Source organism: Mya arenaria, chromosome 11 (assembly GCF_026914265.1).
Source record: "Mya arenaria isolate MELC-2E11 chromosome 11, ASM2691426v1".
Taxonomy (NCBI): Eukaryota; Metazoa; Mollusca; class Bivalvia; order Myida; family Myidae; genus Mya; species Mya arenaria.
The window spans coordinates 32,183,027-32,206,774 of record NC_069132.1 but is presented as its reverse complement, the minus strand read 5'-3'; the positions used below and the strand labels follow the sequence as shown (position 1 = coordinate 32,206,774).

Here is a 23,748-nt window from a genome sequence, read left to right as displayed (position 1 = left end):
TATTTAATAGTAGAAAGTGCATAAATATTAAATGATTGGTGAATGCTTAAAGATTTACTGTGGTCTACCTTATAGTCTCATAAGGTAGAAATACCGTGTTTTCTGCTCATTTCTTTCAAATTAAACTCGGTATCCTTCAGAAGAACCATTGTTTTCACATTTATTCACCCGTTTTGGAATATTAAAACAATATTATTTTTTGCGTTTAATCTTATTTTGGAGGAAGAGTGCATCTTTAAGGTTTAATTTTATTCAAACTGACTTCAGACCTTTTCAAAACATGGACCCGAAGGAGTTATTTTGTTGTTATCTATAAATTCAGTAAGTTCCGATAGACAAAACAAGTCAGCAGATTGGCTCCAAGGGAAATGGATTTTTCCTGGTGGATTAACAGTGTGACAAATTGCCAGTGACAAGTATCTGTCATGTTGATAGCAATGTTCCCGACCTTTCATCAATCTAAAATTCAGAAAACCCAGTAATGTTTCAGCATTGCTTTTTTGTTTTACTACAGTTTATTTTATTTAACTTTCATAGCAAATTTCAGTGGTAATTAATGATATTAGAGTGAGGTGTAATAAGAGAATTCTCTCTAACAAATCACCCCTTAAAGCCACACCCAGCGCATGAGTTTGTTATAACAGTTGGTTTTTAAATTGGTGCATTTTGGTGTAAATAAGTCATGTTTTTTTTTCCTGCATCCTCGATATAGAACATGTTTGTTTGGAAACGTCAGGGTGGTTAGGGAGGAGGGAAGCGTGCTATTGTGTTTAATTCCAACAATATCTGAACGATACTGATTTTCTATGAACATAGTTTAGATTATAGTAATCACATTTCCAATACAAAATATAAACCATCATTTATCTAACATGGCACAAAGGCCAATTAGGTTTCATTTCTTTTATCAAAGCCGTAATTGATGGCAGATTGGTAGAAAACGGTATCCCCTTGGTATTTCTGTTTCTTGCATATCTTGGACTCCAGGGAATGAACATGAATCAATATGAAGAATAAATAACATTCAAATGTCAGTCTGCTTATACGTTTCCATAAGAATTGTTATACAGCCAAACTATCTAACATTCAGCAAAAATTCATACAAAGGCAGGATAAATTGATGTAAACATTGTTTCTGAGAACATAATCATTCAAAATGACTACTTAGTGTAAACAAAATTTGTTTATTTCAACTAACACGACCAATCCTATTTTTCATCCTGACCATACATTTTTTTCGCCGAGGTGTGGATTTTTTTCGCAATTTCCTAAAAATTGTGCATTTATTTCAGTAACCAAATTAAGTTTTGTACAGTTTCATAATTCTCAAAAAGAAGAAAAAGAAATGCCTTAATTTATACCTACCTTAGTCTACCATATTATTTTGAAGATGTAAGTGGAAAATAAATATTTATTCTTTTTTTTATATCTAAAGTCAAGTTGATGAAAACAGAAAAATGAAAAATATTTCAACCAGGTAAATGAGAAAGCAACTATTTAATAGCCACAACATTAGTACTTCAAGAGATGCTATTGGCTGATATATTCTGGCAGTGTCCGGCAGTTTTTTTAAGTTTTTAAACATTTTTTCATGAGGCCAAAAAAATAATATGTTTGTTTAGGGTAACCTTCCCAAAATTTCCAGGTAGGGTAGGTAGGGATTTTTTTTTGGTCAAAATCTGTCATACGTTCATACTGCACGACCAATCAAAACACGTATAACAAAAAAATACCGATCTAAATCATTTGAGCGCTTTACAATATCTCGGCAAGCGTTCAATTCGCATTTATCTGCAATTCATAACTCTCTATTCACAAACGATTTTTTTTTTTCTCAGAAACGGTAAAAAATAGTTAGGGTCGGCGCATTTTTATAGGTAGGGTCGGGTTACCCGAAACGGACATAATTTTTTTTTAGGCCTTAGAAAGGTATTGACAAAATACAGTTTGTAGTCACACAGGTCAATGTCGTATGATTGTTTATTATCAAAATTTGTGATGTCATGAAGCACTAATTTGGGCATCAAATGGGGCAATCAATAAGGCCTAATTTTAAATAGAGAAGCAGTACCCGGCATTTCCTACGTTACAGCCAACAGTTACCTTATACAGCCAACTGTTTGCTTACATTAAATAAGCAAATTGGTCATAATGCCTGCTCAGTCAACTCATGCTCCACGTGAGACTATTATATGCGGATTATACGACACTCTATGTTTTAGAAACACCAATAACAAATTCTTCATGATTCTTTTAATTCTTTTAAAAAAAAACAATGCATTATTACACATTTTACGAAATAACATGTACAACTGCCATGAAAAAATAAATGAAAGGAGGACAAACAATTGCAGGCTACAGTGCTTCATGCAGGATACTCAGCAGCTCTCAAACCACAATATCTTTCTCAGTGAAGAAACATAAAAATAATCCGAAAATATTGTAGGATATAACTTATATGTTCAAGAGGGTATAATCAAACAGCTCATTATTGACAATCAAGAAATACAGCCTTGGGTAATTGGGGGGGGGGGGGTCTGAGTATGAGTGTATCATGTCCAAAGCAGAGTAATGCCAGCTTAGATCTCTTTTGAAATTATTTCTGATCTTGATACAAATATCCCAGCAAAAAACTATCTTTACAACAGTAAAAGCTCTCAATTAAACCTGAACTTTATAGCTCCTGACTGTTCCTGTCAAGCCAAAAACTTGAATTGTTATTATCGTTCAAGGGTTGAATTTATTTACACAATGCAATCTAGAAGCCAGATTCCTGCCAACATCTATTAGCCGGTTTTAGTGAACAGCTGAATACAACACCTCTGTTACATCTCACAAATTGGAACAGTTCTCTATAACTATTTATTGTAATAAAAGGTTATAACAGCCTCATTAAAATAACCTGTGTATTTTTATGATTCAGTTATAATTCAATACCTTCTGGGGGTTTTATGAACACATTAGTATGTGGCTCATTTTCAAACAGAGGGTTCTTTCACTATTTTCTATATGGATACATCATACACATCATTCTTTTCAAGTTAATAACATAACCTGGTGCTTCCCAGACATATGGTGCCTAAAATGATTGTGTTAGGTAAACTCAAATAATCCAAAAGGCATTCAAACAGTTCTGTATTTTTGCCAAGGCATTGCAACCCCAAGAGGTCTTAGCTCCTCATCCAAGAGATTTCAGGTTCAATCCCCCAGGTCCAAATTTCTCAAAGCGTTTTTTCATATTATAAAGCTTAGCTTACTAATTTTTTTTGGTATAATTTGTATAGAATCTACAATCTGAATAGTTTTTGGACTTAAAGAAAATTTATCTTGATGAAAACCATGATAATCTTTATTTTTATTCAGGAAACTCAAGGTTAAGTAAGACACTTGGTTTAATAAAATAAACTTAAGCTTGTTAAGAAATTGGAGCCAGCAAAGCACAGACTTCTCATGGTTTCTCATAATAAACACTGAAATATTTATAAAACACCTCCAATAACCAACAGACAGAAAAATACCTATAAAAAAACTCAAAGGTAATTTCAATAGGTTGCCATGGCAAAAATAAATAAGCTAACCTTAAGTCACTGAAATTGGTCTCTCAAAAGCAGTTTTCCATCAGTAGGGGACTTATCAACTCAATTTGAGAATTGTACTATACCTTAGCTGTTTCGGGGTCGCGGGCTATCATTGGGGTGTAGTTGATATTGACAAAATCAAGCCCATGACAGATGGTGACTGTGCGGGCCTCCAGTGCCCCTGTCCCCTTCTGTTCCAGGTCAATTATCACCTTTGGGTCCTTAAACAAAGAAGGTTAAATTCTTTCAAAACATGGATTTTTTGTATGAAACTCTCTAATTTAGGTTAAACAATGGTACTACTACTCTCTCAAGTTTGTTTCTAGATAGAAACCTGTACGGGCACCCTTTAGAGGCCAACAAAACTAAACATTCCTGGGGCTCAAACTGTACTGACAGTAAACATCGGACCACTGATGCTCTATTCCCACATTTTATTAATGTGAGGGAGATGCATACCCTAAGATGCTGCCTGTGTGAAATAATGGTAAAGAAATACTGGTCCATCGGACCACTGATTCTCTCTCTATTCCCACATTTTATTAATGTGAGGGAGATGCATACCCTAAGATGCTGCCTGTGTGAAATAATGGTAAAGAAATACTGGTCCATCGGACCACTGATTCTCTATTCCCACATTTTATTAATGTGAGGGAGATGCATACCCTAAGATGCTGCCTGTGTGAAATAATGGTAAAGAAATACGGATAATGACTGCAAATGTGCAAACTAGATTACAGAATATTATTAATTATACAGGAATAAAAATGTTCATAAGATAGTATCTGTAAAATAAACTTTCCATCATTCATTGCTCGAAAATACCACAAGTACATGCATAAGACCAGCAATGGAAATTACTTTCCAAGCTTGCTCAAATTCTGGGGCTCATTAAAATTTGATGCCAGCTGTTGTACGAGAATTCGGCCTTGTTTTCTTCTGATGACTGATCATTTCGAAATTCCATGCCAATATGTAAGAGAGAGCCAACCTTCTTAACCAATTACATACACACTCTAAATAACAAAAACATCATTACCAGTGCTACACTAAAAATCACAACAGCATAAAATGGTTGTGTTTCTTGGATGGTCTACAGTTAAATGAAACAATACCACATTGCGAACATCCAAATGATCTGAGGTTATATTCATAAACAGAAGAGAACGAATCCATTCCATCCCTCCCACTTTTCCAATTTCAGAGGTAAAAAAGTAAATGATCTATCTGCATCTATATTTAATATAACTTAGAACCTTTTCGCTTCCACCCCTCCGACTTATTTATCTCTCCAACTGCCAATACCAGAAAACTGCTGTATTTTCCAGGCATGCTTGATGAACAAGTTCAGGTTTCCAGAACAGCTATTTACTGAAGGATGTTAATACTCCTATAAATAAATAACCAGCGGCCAGTTATAGCCATATGATACATTTAGAAATCAGTTAATGCCTGAAAAAATATAAAAGTTATCCTACAATCACGGCCAGTTATAGCCATATGAAACATTTAGAAACCAGTTAACGCATGAAAAAATATATTAGTTATCCTACCATAACATTAACAAATCTTATCAGGCAATGTTTCGAAGTACTGATAAGACGGCCACCACATACACATATACTATTCATTGTTTCTTCTCAAAATGTCACTGTTTGTAAATGAGTAGACGGCCACCACATACACATGTACTATTCATTGTTTCTTCTCAAAATGTCACCGTTTGTAAATGAGTAGACGGCCACCACATACACATGTACTATTCATTGTTTCTTCTCAAAATGTCACTGTTTGTAAATGAGTGTTTGAATTAAAAACAATAAGAGGTCCTTCCATGATCAACTCTTTTCTTTTGATGGTCATAAAAGATAAAGTTTCATATTTCTATTGGATCACTGATACATTAGAAAACAGTTGATTCAAAGCATCAGATAACGCCTTGAAATAGTGTTAAAAAAATCATCTTTTTCACATATATTTAAGAAAAGAAAGGAAGTTATAATGGGGATTCATCGACTTAATGTTTGACATGTTACAGTTAGCTATAGACTTACCTCTCTTTCATCAAAACAAATAAACCATTAAAGTATTTATAAACTAGCAAAAATAATGCCTATTAGAAAAGATGTATAATGCATATGGACCATCGCACTGTATTGAATGTATCAGTGGAGATGCCAATTACATTTTTAGTCTCGAGATGTCATCAGTAACTCAACACATATTGTCAGACTTCTGAAATTGAATTGAATCTATATATGGTGAACTTTCTTATCATGCAGGTTTCAATCATACTCTGTAATTTAATGCACGTCCAAATTGTTTCCGTTCAATTTCAAATGGTTTTTGCTATTATTTGGGAGAGTCTATTTCATTGGGCAGACAGTATGGTGTGCAAGAACTACGAGAAACGAGACAGAAAGATTTTCTGCCATAAGAAATTATTGAAAATATATTGATAACTGGGTCTGGTGCTGGATTTGACAACTACCCTGTTCCCACCCAAACTGATTAAAGAGGCCTGAATTGACATTTATCAGAAGAACCTGGCTATTTTTTGTATTTTTTTTTTTAGTAAATGCTGATGATAACCCCTACAATAGGAATACGAATACAAGCTTTATCCCTCAGTGCAAATACAACAGAGATATGTGTGTAAATTAGGAAGATTCCTCATAATTATTTGATAATTTATTACAACCCTTCAATATCGTGTGGCAATTTGTATAAAATTGTATTATAGTGTATAATAATCTTGTCTATTTGTACTGAATCGCCATAAAAATAAAGCCGCAATCAACCACAATTGCCCATGGAAGAATGTCTATCTGATTCCTGTGAGACTTATGCTACAGTTAGATACAGTTCAAGGATGATAACTGACCAAAACTCCAAACCAGAAAAATTAAGTTGAGTATGAGGGATCAAGGCCCAAATAAGTGTTAAAGGGCTTATACCCCTGTTGTAGCAATTTTCGAAGCCATTTATATCCATTTCAAGGTACTTCTTCCTATTTCTAATGCAACAGTCCAGCAAAAACTAGCATTACAACTGTACAATAGTTTGAAACTGAAAGCTTTTAACCTTAATTTCAGGATTAATACTGATCTTGTTCATCCCTGTTACTATATACTGCAATGTGCTACTTTTTTAATAAATTCTTAGTAGCAAATTATACCTGAGCACCACACCAGTACCGAGCTTCATTCAAATGTGGAAGGCTTTGGTACCTTCTGGAATTAACCCAATGTAATGACAGATTGTTCCATTAAAGGATCCCATTATCTATAACAAGACACCTTAAGTGGACAGAAATATCTTTATTTCCTAAATTTAATATACTCACTCACTGGATGGGTAATATTTCACATAAACAATCTTGAAATTTGTTTACAGAAAATAAAACTAGAAAGATGAGAGGACAGAATTGATGAAGATGTCAGGGATGTTCACTTTATTGCTTTCTTTTACTGCTGGTATTGAAAGCAGAATAAACTGTGTCCAGATAATCACTATTTGGAAGAGAGCACTTTAGTGAATTTAAAAGCAATAAAATAAGACAGGCAGTATTCGTTATTCCATTAGTCTGTAATAATACTGAACTCTTGATTGCAAATAGTCGTCCTTTTTGTAATGGTAGCCCTCCTATAACAAGAGCCAGAAAGTCCATTCGTTCGGCACTCAATCATTCTTCATGGCAGTTTTTAAAGAAATACAATCTAAGCCCTTTTATTTAAGAAAGGCAAGATAATGATATTATGAATCATTGACCTTTTAAGTTGTCTGAGAATTTCTCAGAAAAATGACAGATGATCAGAAAAATATAGTGGCTTTGAAGTATAAATTTACATACTGAGGTATGCTTTTTTGGTGCAAGACTTAGTCTGAAGTGCTACTCACTTTTCTTTTGGTCACCAGTCCCAGCCTAATTTGCTACTTACATTTATCTCTGGTGCCAGTCCTAGTCTGATGGGTTACTGACATTTATCTCTGGTGTCAGTCCTGATCTGATGAGTTACTGACATTTATCTCTGGTGCCAGTCCTAGTCTGATGGGTAACTGACATTTATCTCTGGTGTCAGTCCTGATCTGATGGGTTACTGAAATTTATCTCTGGTACCAGTCCCAGGCTAATTTGCTACTTACATTTATCTCTGGTGCCAGTCCTAGTCTGATGGGTTACTGATATTTATCTCTGGTGTCAGTCCTAATCTGATGGGTTACTGTAATTTATCTCTAGCACCAGTCCCAGTCTGATGGATTTCTGACATTTATCTCTGGTGCCAGTTGTAGTCTGATGGGTTACTGATATTTATCTCTGGTGCCAGTCCTAGTCTGATGGGTTACTGACATTTATCTCTGGTGCCAGTCCTAGCCTTATGGGTTACTGACATCTATATCTGGTGCCAGTCCTAGCCTGATGGGTTACTGACATCTATATCTGGTGCCAGTCCTAGCCTGATGTGTTACTGACATTCATTTCTGGTGCCAGTCCTAGCCTGATGTGATACTGACATTTATATCTGGTGCCAGTCCTAGCCTGATGTGATACTGACATTCATCTCTGGTGCCAGTCCTAGCCTGATGTGATAATGACATTTATATCTAGCACCAGTCCTAGCCATATATATAATCTCCAGTGCCAGTTCTAGCCTGATGTGATACTGGCATTTATATCTGGTGCCAGTCCTAGCCTGATGTGATACTGGCATTTATATCTGGTGCCAGTCCTAGCCTGATGTGCTACCCATTTATTTCTGGAACCAGACCTACATGTAGCCTGCTGGGTTACAGACATCCTTCTTTGGTGCTAGTCCTGGGTTGATGTGATACTCACATCCATCTTTGGTGCCAGTCCTGGCCTGCAGTGCAACTCACACAAGCTAGAAGGAATCCTCACATTTATCTATGGTTCCCGTCCTAGCTTACTCACATTTGCCTCTGGTGCCTGTCCTAATCTTATATTTGGTACTAGTGCTAGACTACTCAATTTACTTTTGGTGAATGTCCTAGCCTGATGGGTTACTTATATTTATCTTTGGTGCCACTGCTAGGCTACTCACATTTGCCTTTTGTGTCCTAGCCTGATGGCTTATACTCACATTTATTTTTGGTGCCAGTCCTAGCCTGATGTCATTGACCTGAGATATTTCCAGCACTTGTCCTTCCTGAAAAACAATTTGGGAAATTATTACTGGGTTCCGTCAAGTTTTTGTCTAACATAATGCTTCTAGTATATTATTTATGCTATTACAAATTGGCAGAAATAACTTTTATATTTCATGGCATTTCCTGCTATAAATCAGAATTCAACGTAAACCACTCAGCCATTGATCGAGTCGAGTTGTTTTCCGGTCCGTCAACTGAAAAGTTAACGTCAATAAACTGTTGAGTGTATTTTGTCAGGAGAAAAACAGAAAATTATGATCTGAAGTGTTTACCTATTTTTATGTTTTCCATATCTATATATCTGTTACAACAGTCTGGACGCTAATTGAAATTCACAGTGGACGCTTGTGCTCTGATTGGTTTAACACGGCTTACAGACGATTGATAAATGCTTATAAAAATTCAACTCATTTAGTGTATTTAAGGAGCTTGTAAAAGCGCAACTGTCCCATCATGTAATAATTTTGCTTCTATGAAGCAAGAATTCTGAGGAAAAGTAATAACAAGATATGAACAACCTAAAAAACGAACATTGGTTCATCCTTGACAGTAGTTAGGCCATGGCTTAACCACAAATAAAGCGAGGGTATTTTGACTTGCAAAGTTTACCATTATTATTGTTAACCTATTCGCCATCCGATGTTGATTCATACGTGTTTCGGCAGGTTATGCCAGCAGTGGTGTTATGCTTTACTTCTAACGATACAGATATGTTACTATATATAGAAACACATTTGTACAGGGTCTCAATGATTATTTGCATAACTCGGCAGTAATAAGTATTTGTACAGAACAAATGCGGACAAACTTCTTGTGATATTTTTAAGCTTTCAGTAAAAATGTTGATGCTCATAAAGAATGAAATTGATGGAAAGATGCATAAGCAACAAACTATTTTTTTTTTTTTTCTGACTTGGCTTTCTCTTAAAATTTACAATGATTTGAGAGTAATTTGACTTTTTGTCGTCATGCAAGCTGTGAAGGTGATAGAAAATAGAAATACAACTGCAGTGAAGGTAAACTTTACAAACATATAAAGTAAATTTACAAACAAGAAAGTTCTAAACAAACAGTATGTATTAAACTGGTTAAAACATGTTGCAGCTGAGACTTTGTGTGATAATTGGTCCTCGTGCTTATTATGTCTTTTGACTTCCTCTCAGGTCGTTATGAGAGACTCAGGTCAATTAAAACCCTACAGCCCGGCTTCGCCATGCATTAACCTTTTAATAATGCATAAGATAAAGACAACTAATTCATTGAATCCATTAATGCATTAGTTAAAGGCAACAAATATCGTTGAGTTGATTGCATCAATGAAACTAGATCTACTAGCTGGGAAACTGCTGAACACAAATCCTGTGCTCCAGATTAAGGCTGGTGAAGCACTAAAAGATCTGCCAGGAAGGTTAAAGACTAAGATGATGATGACAGCCGAGGAAGCGATTGTGAATGTCTGATCATGGACTTTGTATTTTATTGTAAATGGAGAACAATAGATTCAAATGAGAAAAAAGCTTACCCACTTAATACCTATATTTTACAACACAAATATAAACACTTCTCCGTAAAAGTGTAACCTCAATTCCGGCTAGTGGAACTTGCTTTGGGCTATTGGTTTATACTAAACTATACTAGGCTTATAGGGCTAGTGCTTAAAATAAAATAATGCAAAAACTGTAAATTGGGAGTATGTGACATTATGTAAAAAAAGCATGAAGGCTTCAGCAACACACATTTCATACTGCTCTATCATTTTATGACATTTAATTTAAATTGTATGTTACTGCTGAGATATATGACATACCTCTATTGAGCTCTAATGAATACAAAGTTTGACCTTGACCTTTAAAATAAGAGCACCACACCTTCTCACCCTGCTTTACAAATCTGTTAAGTTTGATTAAAATCTGATTACAGTTGATAAAGTGATACAGCTGAGGCACACAAAAAAATGTCAACAGACAGACGGACTGACAGACAAGAAGGACCAATGAACTACTAAATGGCTCTCTTTGTTGGAATCAAAACCCCTTTTTATTGTTCAATGTGTGTTGTAAATGCAGTTTTGTTTAATGTTAGCAGTTGAAATAAGCACAAGCCCGTAAACCCTGCATTGGTAAAATGCTTTTGGGGCTTACTCAATTTTTTTTAGCAATGCTTGTTAAAAAATTTGATGCCAAGCTTTAGTGTAAGAATATGGCCTTGTTCATCCAAAAGTCTAATTTCAACGTAAAAAAATATTTTAACTTTGCTAATGTGGAAATACAACAGTACAAGCGTTAACTCAATACATTATTTTGATTGTCATAACATTCCAATGTCACTTACTCAATCACTCATAATAAAGTTACGAGATTCCATATTACGTCATTAAAGAAACATTATTGAAAAAAAATCTGACACATGATATCAATCCAATTACAGTCCAGAAATGGAACTGTCATTTGCATTCATATTTATTAGAAAAGATAGTGGATCGTTCTTCCAGGGATTGTAACACATTTTTCCAGGGATTGAACACTGGGGATAATTGATTCAGATTTGTCTAAAAAGCCTTTGGTAATTTATAAATTTATAGTACCAGTCTTTACAACCGAAACCTTGTTAAACATAATGCAATGCATCTTAAAACTCTCTCTCTAAATTGTCTTATTTTATCACTATTCTTCTCTATGATAGCGGAATTGCAGCAAAGAGTACAATGAAAGTACTAAAAAAATGTTTTGGTTTAAGTTGGGGTGCGAACCCACACCAATAAAGTCAAATATTGATTGACCAGAAAGTCTTCAAACTTGACAATAGCTTAAGAGGGGGCTACATGTAGCATTTTTCTGCAAAAAAAACAATCAAACATGTCCTGAAAGAGAAGAGGCATCGAAGATGAAAGACAAATTATAGACAAAGACCTTTAATTACATCTATCAATTCCAGTACATCCCACAACACTGAGGCTCTGAGAAAATTAATTGGTGGACATTTTGTGGCAGATTGTTGCTACTACTCTCTCGTAAATGTGGAGGCGAAGATTAAGCAAATACCTCTTTGCCAGTAGAAGTACAAATGTGGTATTGATCTGGTTAAATGTTTTCTGTAGGCCCCGCAAATGGGCTAGAAGGGAGGTACATTATATGATGACTCCAGTGTGTATACTTTCGCTGTAAATTGCTGCTTTTATAGTCCAAAAATGAGGACTATAAATGAGGTCCACGTTTTTGGGGAATAAGTAGTTTTAATACAGTATATATACATATGGAAAACAAGGTCATTGTTTAAACTATTTGTAACAGCTTTCAATGTCATCAATAATGATGGTTACAGCACAGAAATGAAAATAAAGTGATTCTATGTTGAGTTTGAGCCCCATGCCTACTGTTCAATTTTTGTGCGCGTTTTTTATTACTCTAAATTAATGATGATTGGTTTCAAAACAGTCCAATGCAGCCCAAAATGAATGTAGGATCGTACAAATATCACAGAACGACAGACTTCTTTAAAAGTTCTTTTTTCAATTTTATCATTTATTTTCGTGCAGTATGATAATCATGGTGTTTTATTTCCATAATATCTGTTAGAAAATGCGGTAATATGAGAAATGTTGCTAATCTTGTTGAGAAATAGTCCATTTAAAACTATTCCTATTCAGGTTTTAAACACACAAAAAATAATGCAATTGAATTAAATTCTGTTCAAATTTCATAAAGTGTAAAAACATCTAAACGGATGTAAGGATACATGTATGCATTATTATACTTGCTCAAGATTGAGCTTTAGAAATATATTACCTTGACTTTTTGAAATTATCATATTATGTTCTTATGTCCCTCAAATCCACTTTTGCCTTTCAGAGATGTTTAATAGTCTATAAGCTACCATTTTGAAGAAATCAAAACCTTTTTTTTTCAGAAATTTTGAATTTCATTTACAAGCATGTAAGCACGAAAATAAATTATATTAACCTTAAATTGATAAAGCAAAATTAAACAAAACAGGAATTCAAAAAAAGGTTAAATCAGAAGACCAGGTCGTAACTACAAGACCTCTTAGGCATCCAATCAGAGAACTCTACAAAAGATAGCTCTATAGCGAGTCAGTATAAATGTAGCTAAATATCAAATACCCGGTTATGAATGGCATTAGTCCAAAGTTTCGATTACCACACTAATCAGCTACATTTAAATCAACAAACAACATATGATTAAAAGGGGGAAAAAATCACACACAAGATAATTGAACTTCCATGGTCATACTGGGTGCATCAGGGTTGGCATCAGAGTGGGTGTAACTTAGCCGGCTTCCTACACCAGGGACAATATAAAAAAAAAACACCCACCCCCTTCCCCTTCATGGATCAAATTTATTATTCTACCTTGCCATCACTTTTCCAGTAAATAAAGAAGCCAAACTCGTCTACTTGGACCAGACATGACGATTCTAGAGCAGTGCACTCCTGAAAAACAAAATGAACATTGTTAGTGAGTGTTAGTGACACCCCAATTAATATAAATTCAATTTATATTCAATCAGGTTCATCAATTTGTACTGCACAGTACAAGTACTATTGCTAATTTCAAATTACTTAAGGTTTTGCCCACTAAATACAACAAGGGTCACCCCTGCATTATCCATTTTTGAACATTTGCTTTACAAATTAAGTATACATTTTTAGGGCTTATATATAAACATTATGTTCACTTGACCAAGATGTGCATGCTGATTTTTTTGTTTGTTACATCAAATTAGCACAAACTATCAGTTTTTTGTATGTTTGAAGGTTGAATTCCCAATTGCAGCTAATTCCAGAATTCCCATTTCCACACACTGATAAGGAATTGCCACGAATTGCCACAATGACAGCATTATCGGCTCATAAATGTGGTAATTTGATTATTATATTTGCTTATATCTTGTACAGGTAATGCACCAGTCAATTGTAACCACAGCCCCCCCCCCCCCCGGTCCGGGGAATAGCGGGGACTTTGACTTTCGGTCCAGCCAACCCCGGCTAAAATGCCCGCACTGCGGGGACGACCAGATGGTAAAATCCCCGCCAAATGCCCCCGCACCCCAGGGACCCTAGGTAAGGCCCATTCCCCGCAATATTTAAAGCCAAGACAAAACCACCGCACTCACCCGGCACTGCGGGGCCACCTGAAAGGTAAAAACACGCCCATTTCCCCAGCTATCCCCGGTATAGCCCCGGACCTCGGGGGCTACAATTGACTGGTGCATAATGCACTTCAGTATTAACAATCTTACACAAATATAAGACCTACATGTAAACGTGCCATTTGCAAATCAATTGTCATTCAATAATGTTTGAATCTCCAGTTGTTCACTAAAATAGGGAATGTACAGTGTGGGGTGGTTTTCAGCCTTTTTGGGGCCGAAATTCAGCCCCATTCCACTCCTGTAAAGTATATGTTTTAAACTGACAAGGTAAAAAAAAATATTTGGAGGAGGAGCATTGACCTCTAAACATTATTAGCAATTGTAGCAATGAAGTGCCATTCATGAATATGTCCAAAGGTTTGTTGAATAAAAGGTTTGAAAACAAGTGAAACATTAAACTTATATGAATCATGTTAATATTAAATTCCCCTTTTTGCCAAAACGACGCTATTTTTCCCCTATCAAAGGGACCCACCAACATACCCTTAAAAGTGAACAAAACACTGATGTAGTTACTATTAAGTTATTATACTTAGAAGTTAATGATGAGACTAAATCAACATTTAGGGAAAACCATATGATTTAATTAAAGATTTTTCAAAAGGGAAGACATCAATAATTGGCCTCTTGAATGTTATAATTATACCTGTCAACAACAAAGCACCACAAACTGATACTCAATGCTTGCCTGTTTTGTTTCAGTCAAAACTGATGAAATCCAGAGTTATGGGCCTTGTTACACATGTGTGTATCTGTTAGTAGCATGTGTACAAGTTTCATGTAAATATTTTAACAGTTTTTTTATGTTCTGGCTTAGTGTTTTTAGTACAACTCAACTGACATTGCATCAAAAGACGCCAGCACTATACCGGAACCTTGGCTTTTTATCTGTAAGCTTTTTTTAGACATTTTTAAGTGAACATCTTGAACTTTTTAGTTTATTTGGCCATGGTTTAAGTTTTCGAACGCTGACAGCCAGGCAATAACTTTCTATTTTGCTTACATACCTAGATAGCCAATTGCATAAAACTTGGATAAATTGTTCACAAGGTACTTTTTGGCTAGGGTGCACATTAAAATGATTTGATTGGTCAATAAAAATTGTAAGGATAAATATTGACCAATCAATAAACAATTTTAACCAAACAAAAGATTTAACCAGTTTTGACCAATACCCTACTGAAAACTGATCAACTAACCTCATCCCAGCGGTCAAATAAGTCTCCCTTCTGTAGCCAATCTGGTACAGGAATACGCCACTGGAAGTCAAACGGTTTTGCCATCTCCTCACTTTATGCATTACACGACTCAGGCCTGTAACATGAACATGTATTGTAATAAGATAATTCTACTATGATTTAATCTGGGAGGTTGCATTTGACTCGAGTGGATTTTTTTAAGATTAAGATTGCATCATAATAAAGATTTTGCCGAGGGAAATCAAAACTTGCAAAAATCCACAAGAGTCGAATATGAAATCCGGATCAAAATGCAGAAGAAATTACTCTTTTATTATACATATATTACTAGTTTAACTCACTGAAAAGACACATGAGATCATAATAAATGTAAGTTATTATGACACACTATTTTGTTTTTATTATGACGTAATTTTAAAAGCGTGCAATGATATTTGTTATGATGTGACGTCAGTAGCAACGAATAAGGAAGTATTGCTCGTGAGTTGAATACGGGCTACTGTATTTTGCGATAAGTAATGGCCATAATGGATTTATGATGGGTACATAATGAAATTATACATGTCCTTTGTATACAGTGGTATCAATAGTTTCTTTATGAAGAAAATGCTTGAAAATGTAAATCAATCATCATCCTGGTGCTTACATGTACATCAATCATGATTATGGTACTTACATGTACATCAATCATCATTACGGTACTTACATTCAAATGCAAGTTTGTGCCAGGAATCAATGTCTTAGAATAAGAGCAAAAGAAATAAATTATATGTTTTGGCCCTCAGAGGGATTGGGGGATGCAGGAACACCCTGGGGACAGACCAACTGCAAATGTGGTGGTCTTAATATCACCCTTGGAAAAGCAAACTTATTCAAAATCCCTGAGAACAGAGACAAAAAACTAAATTTGGCAAGCCTATTTCCCAGATCTATGGCAGTCTCAGCAGGACTTTCAAAGTACCAGCTGTCAGGAAACAACTGCTGTTTAAAGTCTGACATCTAGATGCCCGCCATCCCCTCCCCCATTTGGCAAAACATGGATGGATGCTTTTATTTATGGTAATTTACTACATCATGCATTGTTTCAAAGTTTATAAATTTGTCATAGGATCATGACAAAATAGGCAAAATTAAAGCTAACAAAATGCACTCAACTCGAAACATATAAGAAAAAGATTAAGTTCCATTTTAAGTATTTCTTAATGTATCTGTTTACCAAAAACATCTAAATGATGGTCATAAACATTGAAACAACACAGCATTAAGAAACTCTTAATATCAGTCTATACATTGCAGATGTAAGGTTTTGGCTATTTCTATACATTTACCGACATTATGCAGGACTATTGTTGAATAAGGAAAGCTTTTATTTCACAAGCTCAGCATGAATACACATTTTGACAAATCTGCTATTTAAATATTGACTTCCTAGTTATATTGCTGAGATTATGTAAACATTCAGCCACCTTATCTAGTACATTTAATAAACTTGATTACTTGTTCATAGCTTGTGTTTATTAAGATTTTCATTAACAAAATTTGAAATATATTATAACACAATGGCATTCAATAAAATGCCTGAAAGTAACAGTGCTTATTAAACACAAGGACCTAAAGTTTTTAGGGTTTTAGCTTGACAGCTGTAGAAGGATGCTGCACTCAGTCCTATTTTAGTAAGCACCCTTCTGCCCTCATGGAGACCAGCATGGACACCCTTCTGCTTCATGGGATTAAATGAATAATACTCAAATATTTCTTCTGTTTTGATTAAAACTTTATAATATGTTTATAAATACAAACCTTAAACATTGGACTTATATAATACTTCAAATAAAGACAATCCCTGTCAATATCTGTCAAATTCATAATGTTGAAGTTCTTTACAGCCCAATAAAATGTGCCCTTCTGACCCTTAGCACCCTGTTCCTCTTCTGAAGAGCCCTGTCCTTTTTAAAGCCTGGCTAAAACCCTATTGGCACTTTCCATTACATTTATAAGACTCGCAATCATACTTGCTTGGGTTTTTTTCTTTAACACATACTTTATAAAGGCATTTTTCACAAAGTGTCAAACAGACGGCCATCCAACTCATAGATCTGAAGTTGTGCACAGGCTCCTTTTAAACATCTTCAGATCTGTGGCATTCATAGTCATGAAGTCTTCGCTAATAGAAATGTACACACATTACAGTTAAAATGGCTGCCAAGGCCAACTGACATGTGGTGAAACTATCTGGTAAAGGGTTTTGCGCAGCATGCCTTGATTATATGTATCTATCTTTCAAGCAGAAGTCATTTTGATATAAAATATGTTTATGCTTAAATTATCTGTGAGGCCAGGATAAGGTCACGAATCATCTGTTGATTATCAGAGTATCAGTCCTAATCATGTGTTGAGTTTCAAAGAGCATCAGTCTTAGACTTGCCTGGAGCCTTTAATGTAAGCGAAGAAGAGTTGTAAAGAGCTTGCACTACTGCTTTCATTTCCATTGCATCATACATGTGTATTATTTTTTCACTTTATAAGCGACTAGCAAGTGTTACATCTAATTTAACCTGAATTTATTATAATAGTATTATATGAGTGTATAATTAAATGATTATTTTTACTTATAAGAGTTAAAGTGAGAAAACAGACTACATGTACAATAATTCCACCAATTAAAATTAAATACTTTCGCCTCTTCGAATTCTGTTTTATTTGCTGTGATTGCATACATGTACATGAACATTCAACCTACATGTGTAACTGCTCTAACAGGTGATAAGTCAACATGCTCTTGATGCTACTGTACATACATTTATAATACCAACATGAATATCCTGATCGATTTATCGAATAACCTTTGAAACCCTGATTAATCCTATAAAATACCTAGCAAAAATCGAAAGGACTACACTATAAAATGAATGTATTTACTGATCTGCACGAAAGCTGAAAACATCTTCCTGGAATTCCTTTTTCATGTTACTGCCAAATTCATCAGACATTTCTTTGATTGCGTTCGCTGCTCGTAACTCGTGTTTGTGCACTTTTTACATATTGCTCATAACAAACATACCTATCTATTTTGTATCCATCGTGATTTACTGTGATAAATCCAATAATTCAAGTAAAAATCCAACGGTCTGTTTCTTAGCATCACTTAATCCATTCCACTATTTGCAGCCATTTTCCAATGATGCTCAGAGATGTTGACATAGATAACCAATAAAATCGCTCTATTCGGTCATGTGACTAGAATTTCCCGCGATCTGCCAATCAGCAGAGCCAGCCTCTGAATCCATCGACAGGTGCTCGTTTATTGGATTTTACCGTAAACCCTCTAAACAATGTGCTTTAAACATTGATATATTAATGAATATACATGTATATTATATGCATTATTTCAAGTTACTTGAACCATTGTTGATGTAAAATTAATGCTTGTCGTTATTTCAAAAACTGTTTGCGACTGAATTATTGTGTATCCATTCACACGTATACTCACATTCAATGTACATTGAAACCTGTTTGTACTAATTAGCTCATTTTTGTTGTAGTTCAATTAACATTTATATTAAACTTTGAGGAATAATACAATTTTCACAGGAAATCCTAGCAAAATTTCGTCTGTACCGGTTTTTCACCAATTGCACGAACTAATTTCGATATAAATCAATTACAATTCCGTAGGCTGGTGAAGTTACTCAACGGTTGAAATTATCCGTCATGAATCAGATGTTAATCAGAGTATTTTGTCAACGTGCTATTAAACTTTGGAGTTCGTGATACGGGCGGTATTCAATAAAAAAAAGAACAACAAGTAACTAAGATCTCATGGTCGACTTTTCATAGTGGACATTTTATATAGTTAACGACAGGTATATAAGTTAAGACGATTGGAACGTAGTCCACGAAGATAGGCACTGAACTTCAATCACGCCGACTGGACACCAGTAAAGTCAGCGAGGCCACGAAGCATCAGTAATGACTAAAGTCAACGGGGACACCAGTACCAAAGCGGACACAAAATAACGACAAATTTACTGCCACCAGTAACAACGACGGAGTCATTACGGTAACGAAGACGGAGGTATATGGAACGCCTAGATGAACGACGATGGGGACATCAGTAACAACGTATGGGCATCTGTTACGACGACGGGGACATATGTAACGACGACAGGGTCATCAGTAACGACGGTGGATAAATCAGTTACGACGACTGGGACATCAGTAACAACGTATGGGCATCTGTTACGACGACGGGGACATAGGAAACGACGTCAGGGACCGCAGTAACGACGGTGGCTTTATCAGTTACGACGAATGGGACATCAATAACAATGAGGAAGGCATCAGAAACGACGACGGGAACATCATGACAGTAACGGCAACTGCAGGTATATCGATGAAGGGGATATTCGCAACGACACAAGGGACATCATTAACGGCAACGGAGACAGCCGTTATGAGATTGGATATATCAGTAACCAGGAAAATTAATAACGGTGATGGGTTCATTAATAGTGACGACCGTGACATCTGAGATTGCGGCGGAGACATCAGTACATGTAATAAGGAATATACAGCAGAAACGCTGATATATACATCAGTTACGACGATGGGGACCTCAGTATAAATGAAGTGTACATCAATAACAAAGAGGGGTGCCGCAGCTACAATGAAGGGTACATCAGTTACGACGATGGTGACATCAGCTACGACGAAGGGGACCTAACTAAGTACGACAGGGACATCAGTATCAACTCGGATGAATATATCAGTAACAACGAGTGGGACATCAGCTTCGACGAAGAGGACATCAGTATTGACGACGGGGACATTAATTACAACCAGGGGGACATTAATTACAACCAGGGGGACATCAGCTACGACGACGGGGACATCAGTAACGATCGGAGAGGGACATCGGTTACAACGAGAGGGACATCAGTAACGACGATGGGGACATCAGTAACGACGAGGGGGACATCAGTTTCAACGAGGGAGACACCAGTAACGACGAGAGGGACATCAGTTGCGACGAGAGGGACATCAGTTACGATGACAAGGACATCAGTTACGACGAGAGGGACATCAGTTACGACGACGGGGACATCAGTAACGACGAAGAGGACATCAGTTACGACGATGGGGACATCAGTTTCGATGAAGATGACATGAGTAACGACGAGAGGGACATCAGTTACGATGAAAAGGACATCAGTTAAGACGAGAAGGATATCAGTTACGACGTGAGGGACACCAGTTACGATGAAGAGGACATCAGTTACGACGAGATGGACATCAGTAACAACGAGAGGGACACCAGTTACGATGAAGAGGGACATCAGTTACGATGAAGAGGACATCAGTAACGACGAGAGGGACATCAGTTACGATGAAGAGGACATCACATCAGTAACAACGAGAGGGATATCAGTTACGACGAGAGGGACACCAGTTACGACGAGATACATCAGTTACGACGGGAGGAACATCAGTTACGACGTGAGGGACATCAGTTACGACGAGAGGGACATCAGTTACGACGAGAGGGACATTAGTTACGACGTGAGGGACATCAGCGACGACGTGAGGGACATCAGTTACGACAAGATGGGCATCAGTTACGACGTGAGGGACATCAGTTACGACGTGAGGGACATCAGTTACGACGTGAGGGACATCAGTTACGACGTGAGGGACACCAGCGACGTGAGGGACATCAGTTACGACGAGAGGGACATCAGTTACGACGTGAGGGACATCAGTTCCGACGTGAGGGATATCAGTTATGACGTGAGGGACATCAGCGACGTGAGGGACATCAGTTACGACGAGAGGGACATCAGTTACGACGTGAGGGACATCAGTTACGACGAGAGGGACATCAGTTACGACGTGAGGGACATCAGCGACGACGTGAGGGACATCAGTTACGACAAGAGGGACATCAGTTACGACGTGAGGGACATCAGTCACGACGTGAGGGACATCAGTTACGACGTGAGGGACACCAGTTAAGATGAAGAGGACATCAGTTACGACGTGAGCGACATCAGTTACGACGTGAGGGAAATCAGTTACGACGTGAGGGACATCAGTTACGACAAGAGGGACATCAGTTGCGACGAGAGGGACATCAGTTACGACCGGAGAGGGACATCAGTTACGACGAGAGGGACATCAGTTACGACGAAGAGGACTTGAGTTACGACGAGAGGGACATCAGTTAAGATGAAGAGGACATGAGTAACGACGAGAGGGACATCAGTTACGACGAGAGGGACATCAGTTACGACGGCGAGGACATCAGTAACGACGACGGGGACATTAGTTAAGATGAAGAGGACATCAGTAACGACGACGGAGGGGACATCAGTACTGTCGATGGTTACATCAGTTACGAAGGCGGGAACATAATTAACGACGAAGAGGACATCAGTTACAACAAAGGAGACAAAAGCTTTGACGAAGGGGGCATAAGTAAAAGTGGGGAATACATCAGATACGCCTAGTGGACACGAGTTACGAAGAAGAGGACATCAGTTACGACGAAGGGGGCATCATCTACAACGAAGGGGACATCAGTAAGAGCGAGGTATACATCAGTTACAACTAGTGGACATCCATAACGACGACAGCTACATCAGTATCAACGATGGATATATCAGAAACAACGAGTGGGACATCAGTAACAACGAGGGAGACATCAGTATCAAAAACGGGGACATCAGTAAGATTGAGGGATATATCAATTACGACGACGGGGACATCAGTAACAACGAGGGAGACATCAGTATCGAAGACGGGGACATCAGTAAGTTTGAGGGATATATCAATTACGACTACGGGGACATCAGTAACAACGAAGGAGACATCTGTATCGAAGACGGGGACATCAGTAAGATTGAGGGATATATCAATTACGACTACGGGGACATCAGTAACAACGAAGGAGACATCTGTATCGAAGACGGGGACATCAGTAAGTTTGAGGGATATATCAATTACGACGACGGGGACATCAGTAACAACGGGGGAGACATCAGTATCGAAAACGGGGACATCAGTAAGATTGAGGGATATATCAATTACGACTACGGGGACATCAGTAACAACGAAGGAGACATCTGTATCGAAGGCGGGGACATCAGTAAGAATGAGGGATATATCAATTACGACGACGAGGACATCAGCCACAACGAGGGAGACATCTGTATCGAAGACGGGGACATCAGTAAGATTGAGGGATATATCAATTACGACGACGGGGACATCAGCCACAACGAGGGAGACATCTGTATCGAAGACGGGGACATCAGTAAGAAAGAGGGATATATCAATTACGACGACGGGGACATCAGTTACAACGAGGAAGTGGTCAGGAACGACGACGGGGACATCAGTAACAACGACGGGGACATCAGTTACGACCACTAGGACATCAGTTATGATGGTGGGGACATCGGTAAAGACGAGTTGTACACTAATATCGGTTACGGGTACACGGAGACGATGAAAATACCAGTTATAATGACGTGGACATCAAAAACGACGACGACGATATGAGTTAGGGCGAAGGAAACGGTCATATAAAGAATCCACCATGCAAACATGAGTTATGGCAAGGGGTGCATCTTTTACCACAGGTGGACATCAGACAAGGATACCGAAAAACCTAACTGTTACTAGAACTGTAACATTGATCATTGTGTGACGTTTTCAGACGGTCACAGTTATCATGGAGGAACGATCAGAAACTACGTCGTTAGTAGTTTAACTAATGACTTACGTAATAACAAATATGTTGATACAGACCAAATTTCATAACAATTGTCTAAAATATGGAAGCTTAAGAATTTTATCAAGGTTTTGGTCTTAATGACCTCATGTTGTGTAGAAACCGTGGCTTCCAAATTATTCAAAGATTTTTTCTGTAAAATGATATTTTCGATAAAATGATAAAATGACTGAGACATGACCCCTGTTTGACTTGGTCGAGATTTTACAAATTCAAATTTTCTGACCGATTTTCAAAAAGACCAGTTATTTCGAAGAAAATGTGAGTAACTTAAATGGTCAATAACATTTCCTAACACCAGCAAGTTTTAAGAAAATAGATATGGTTATATATTTTACTTTATTTGTCATTTAATTGCATAATATTTACCTGAAGAAAAGAACAATACAATATGAATGGTCAAACTCTTAATGAACACACTATCTTACATCTGTGTTTTTTTTACCAGTAAAAATAGTTTATGTAAGCGGTAAACAAAACAAAAAAACGGGTTATAAGTATTTTTAACTTAAACGCAATAAAAAGAATTGTGAAAATAATTGAAGTACAATAAATTTAACAATTAGAACAGAAAAATATCAGTGGCTAAAATACAATAAAAGCTGAGTATATTTTTAGAAAAAAACTCTGAATAATCTGCAATTTACTATAATTTTTATATGCATCAATTGTTTCATTATAAGTGCATACTTATCTCTTAATATACATGTATATGATTTATAAACTATGAAATTATACAACATTTCACAGAAAAATCTGAAAATGAAACAATTATTGAGCCTATGACCAGATATTACAACCAAAACATTGTTAACATTCATTGTACAAATTAAAATGT

The 23,748-nt window shown here is 36.7% G+C and overlaps 1 protein-coding gene across 4 annotated transcripts in view; it reads right to left on the bottom strand.

Annotated features, from left to right (window-relative positions):
• Positions 1-18,315, bottom strand: part of LOC128207993 (1-phosphatidylinositol 4,5-bisphosphate phosphodiesterase beta-4-like) — an 89,910-nt gene extending 71,595 nt beyond the window's left edge. For 3 of the 4 annotated variants that reach the window (XM_052911236.1, XM_052911235.1, XM_052911238.1), the window contains exons 1-5: positions 18,180-18,315; positions 15,119-15,233; positions 13,117-13,197; positions 8,681-8,746; positions 3,662-3,799 (exon numbers count right to left, since the gene is read on the bottom strand). In XM_052911236.1, the coding sequence (XP_052767196.1) occupies positions 3,662-3,799; positions 8,681-8,746; positions 13,117-13,197; positions 15,119-15,202 (369 nt within the window). In that variant the 5' untranslated portion in view covers positions 15,203-15,233; positions 18,180-18,315. Of the gene's footprint in view, positions 1-3,661; positions 3,800-8,680; positions 8,747-13,116; positions 13,198-15,118; positions 15,234-18,037; positions 18,143-18,179 lie in introns of those variants that run through there. The other variant, XM_052911237.1, reaches the window with a different exon arrangement.
• Between the last annotated feature and the right edge of the window lie 5,433 nt (positions 18,316-23,748).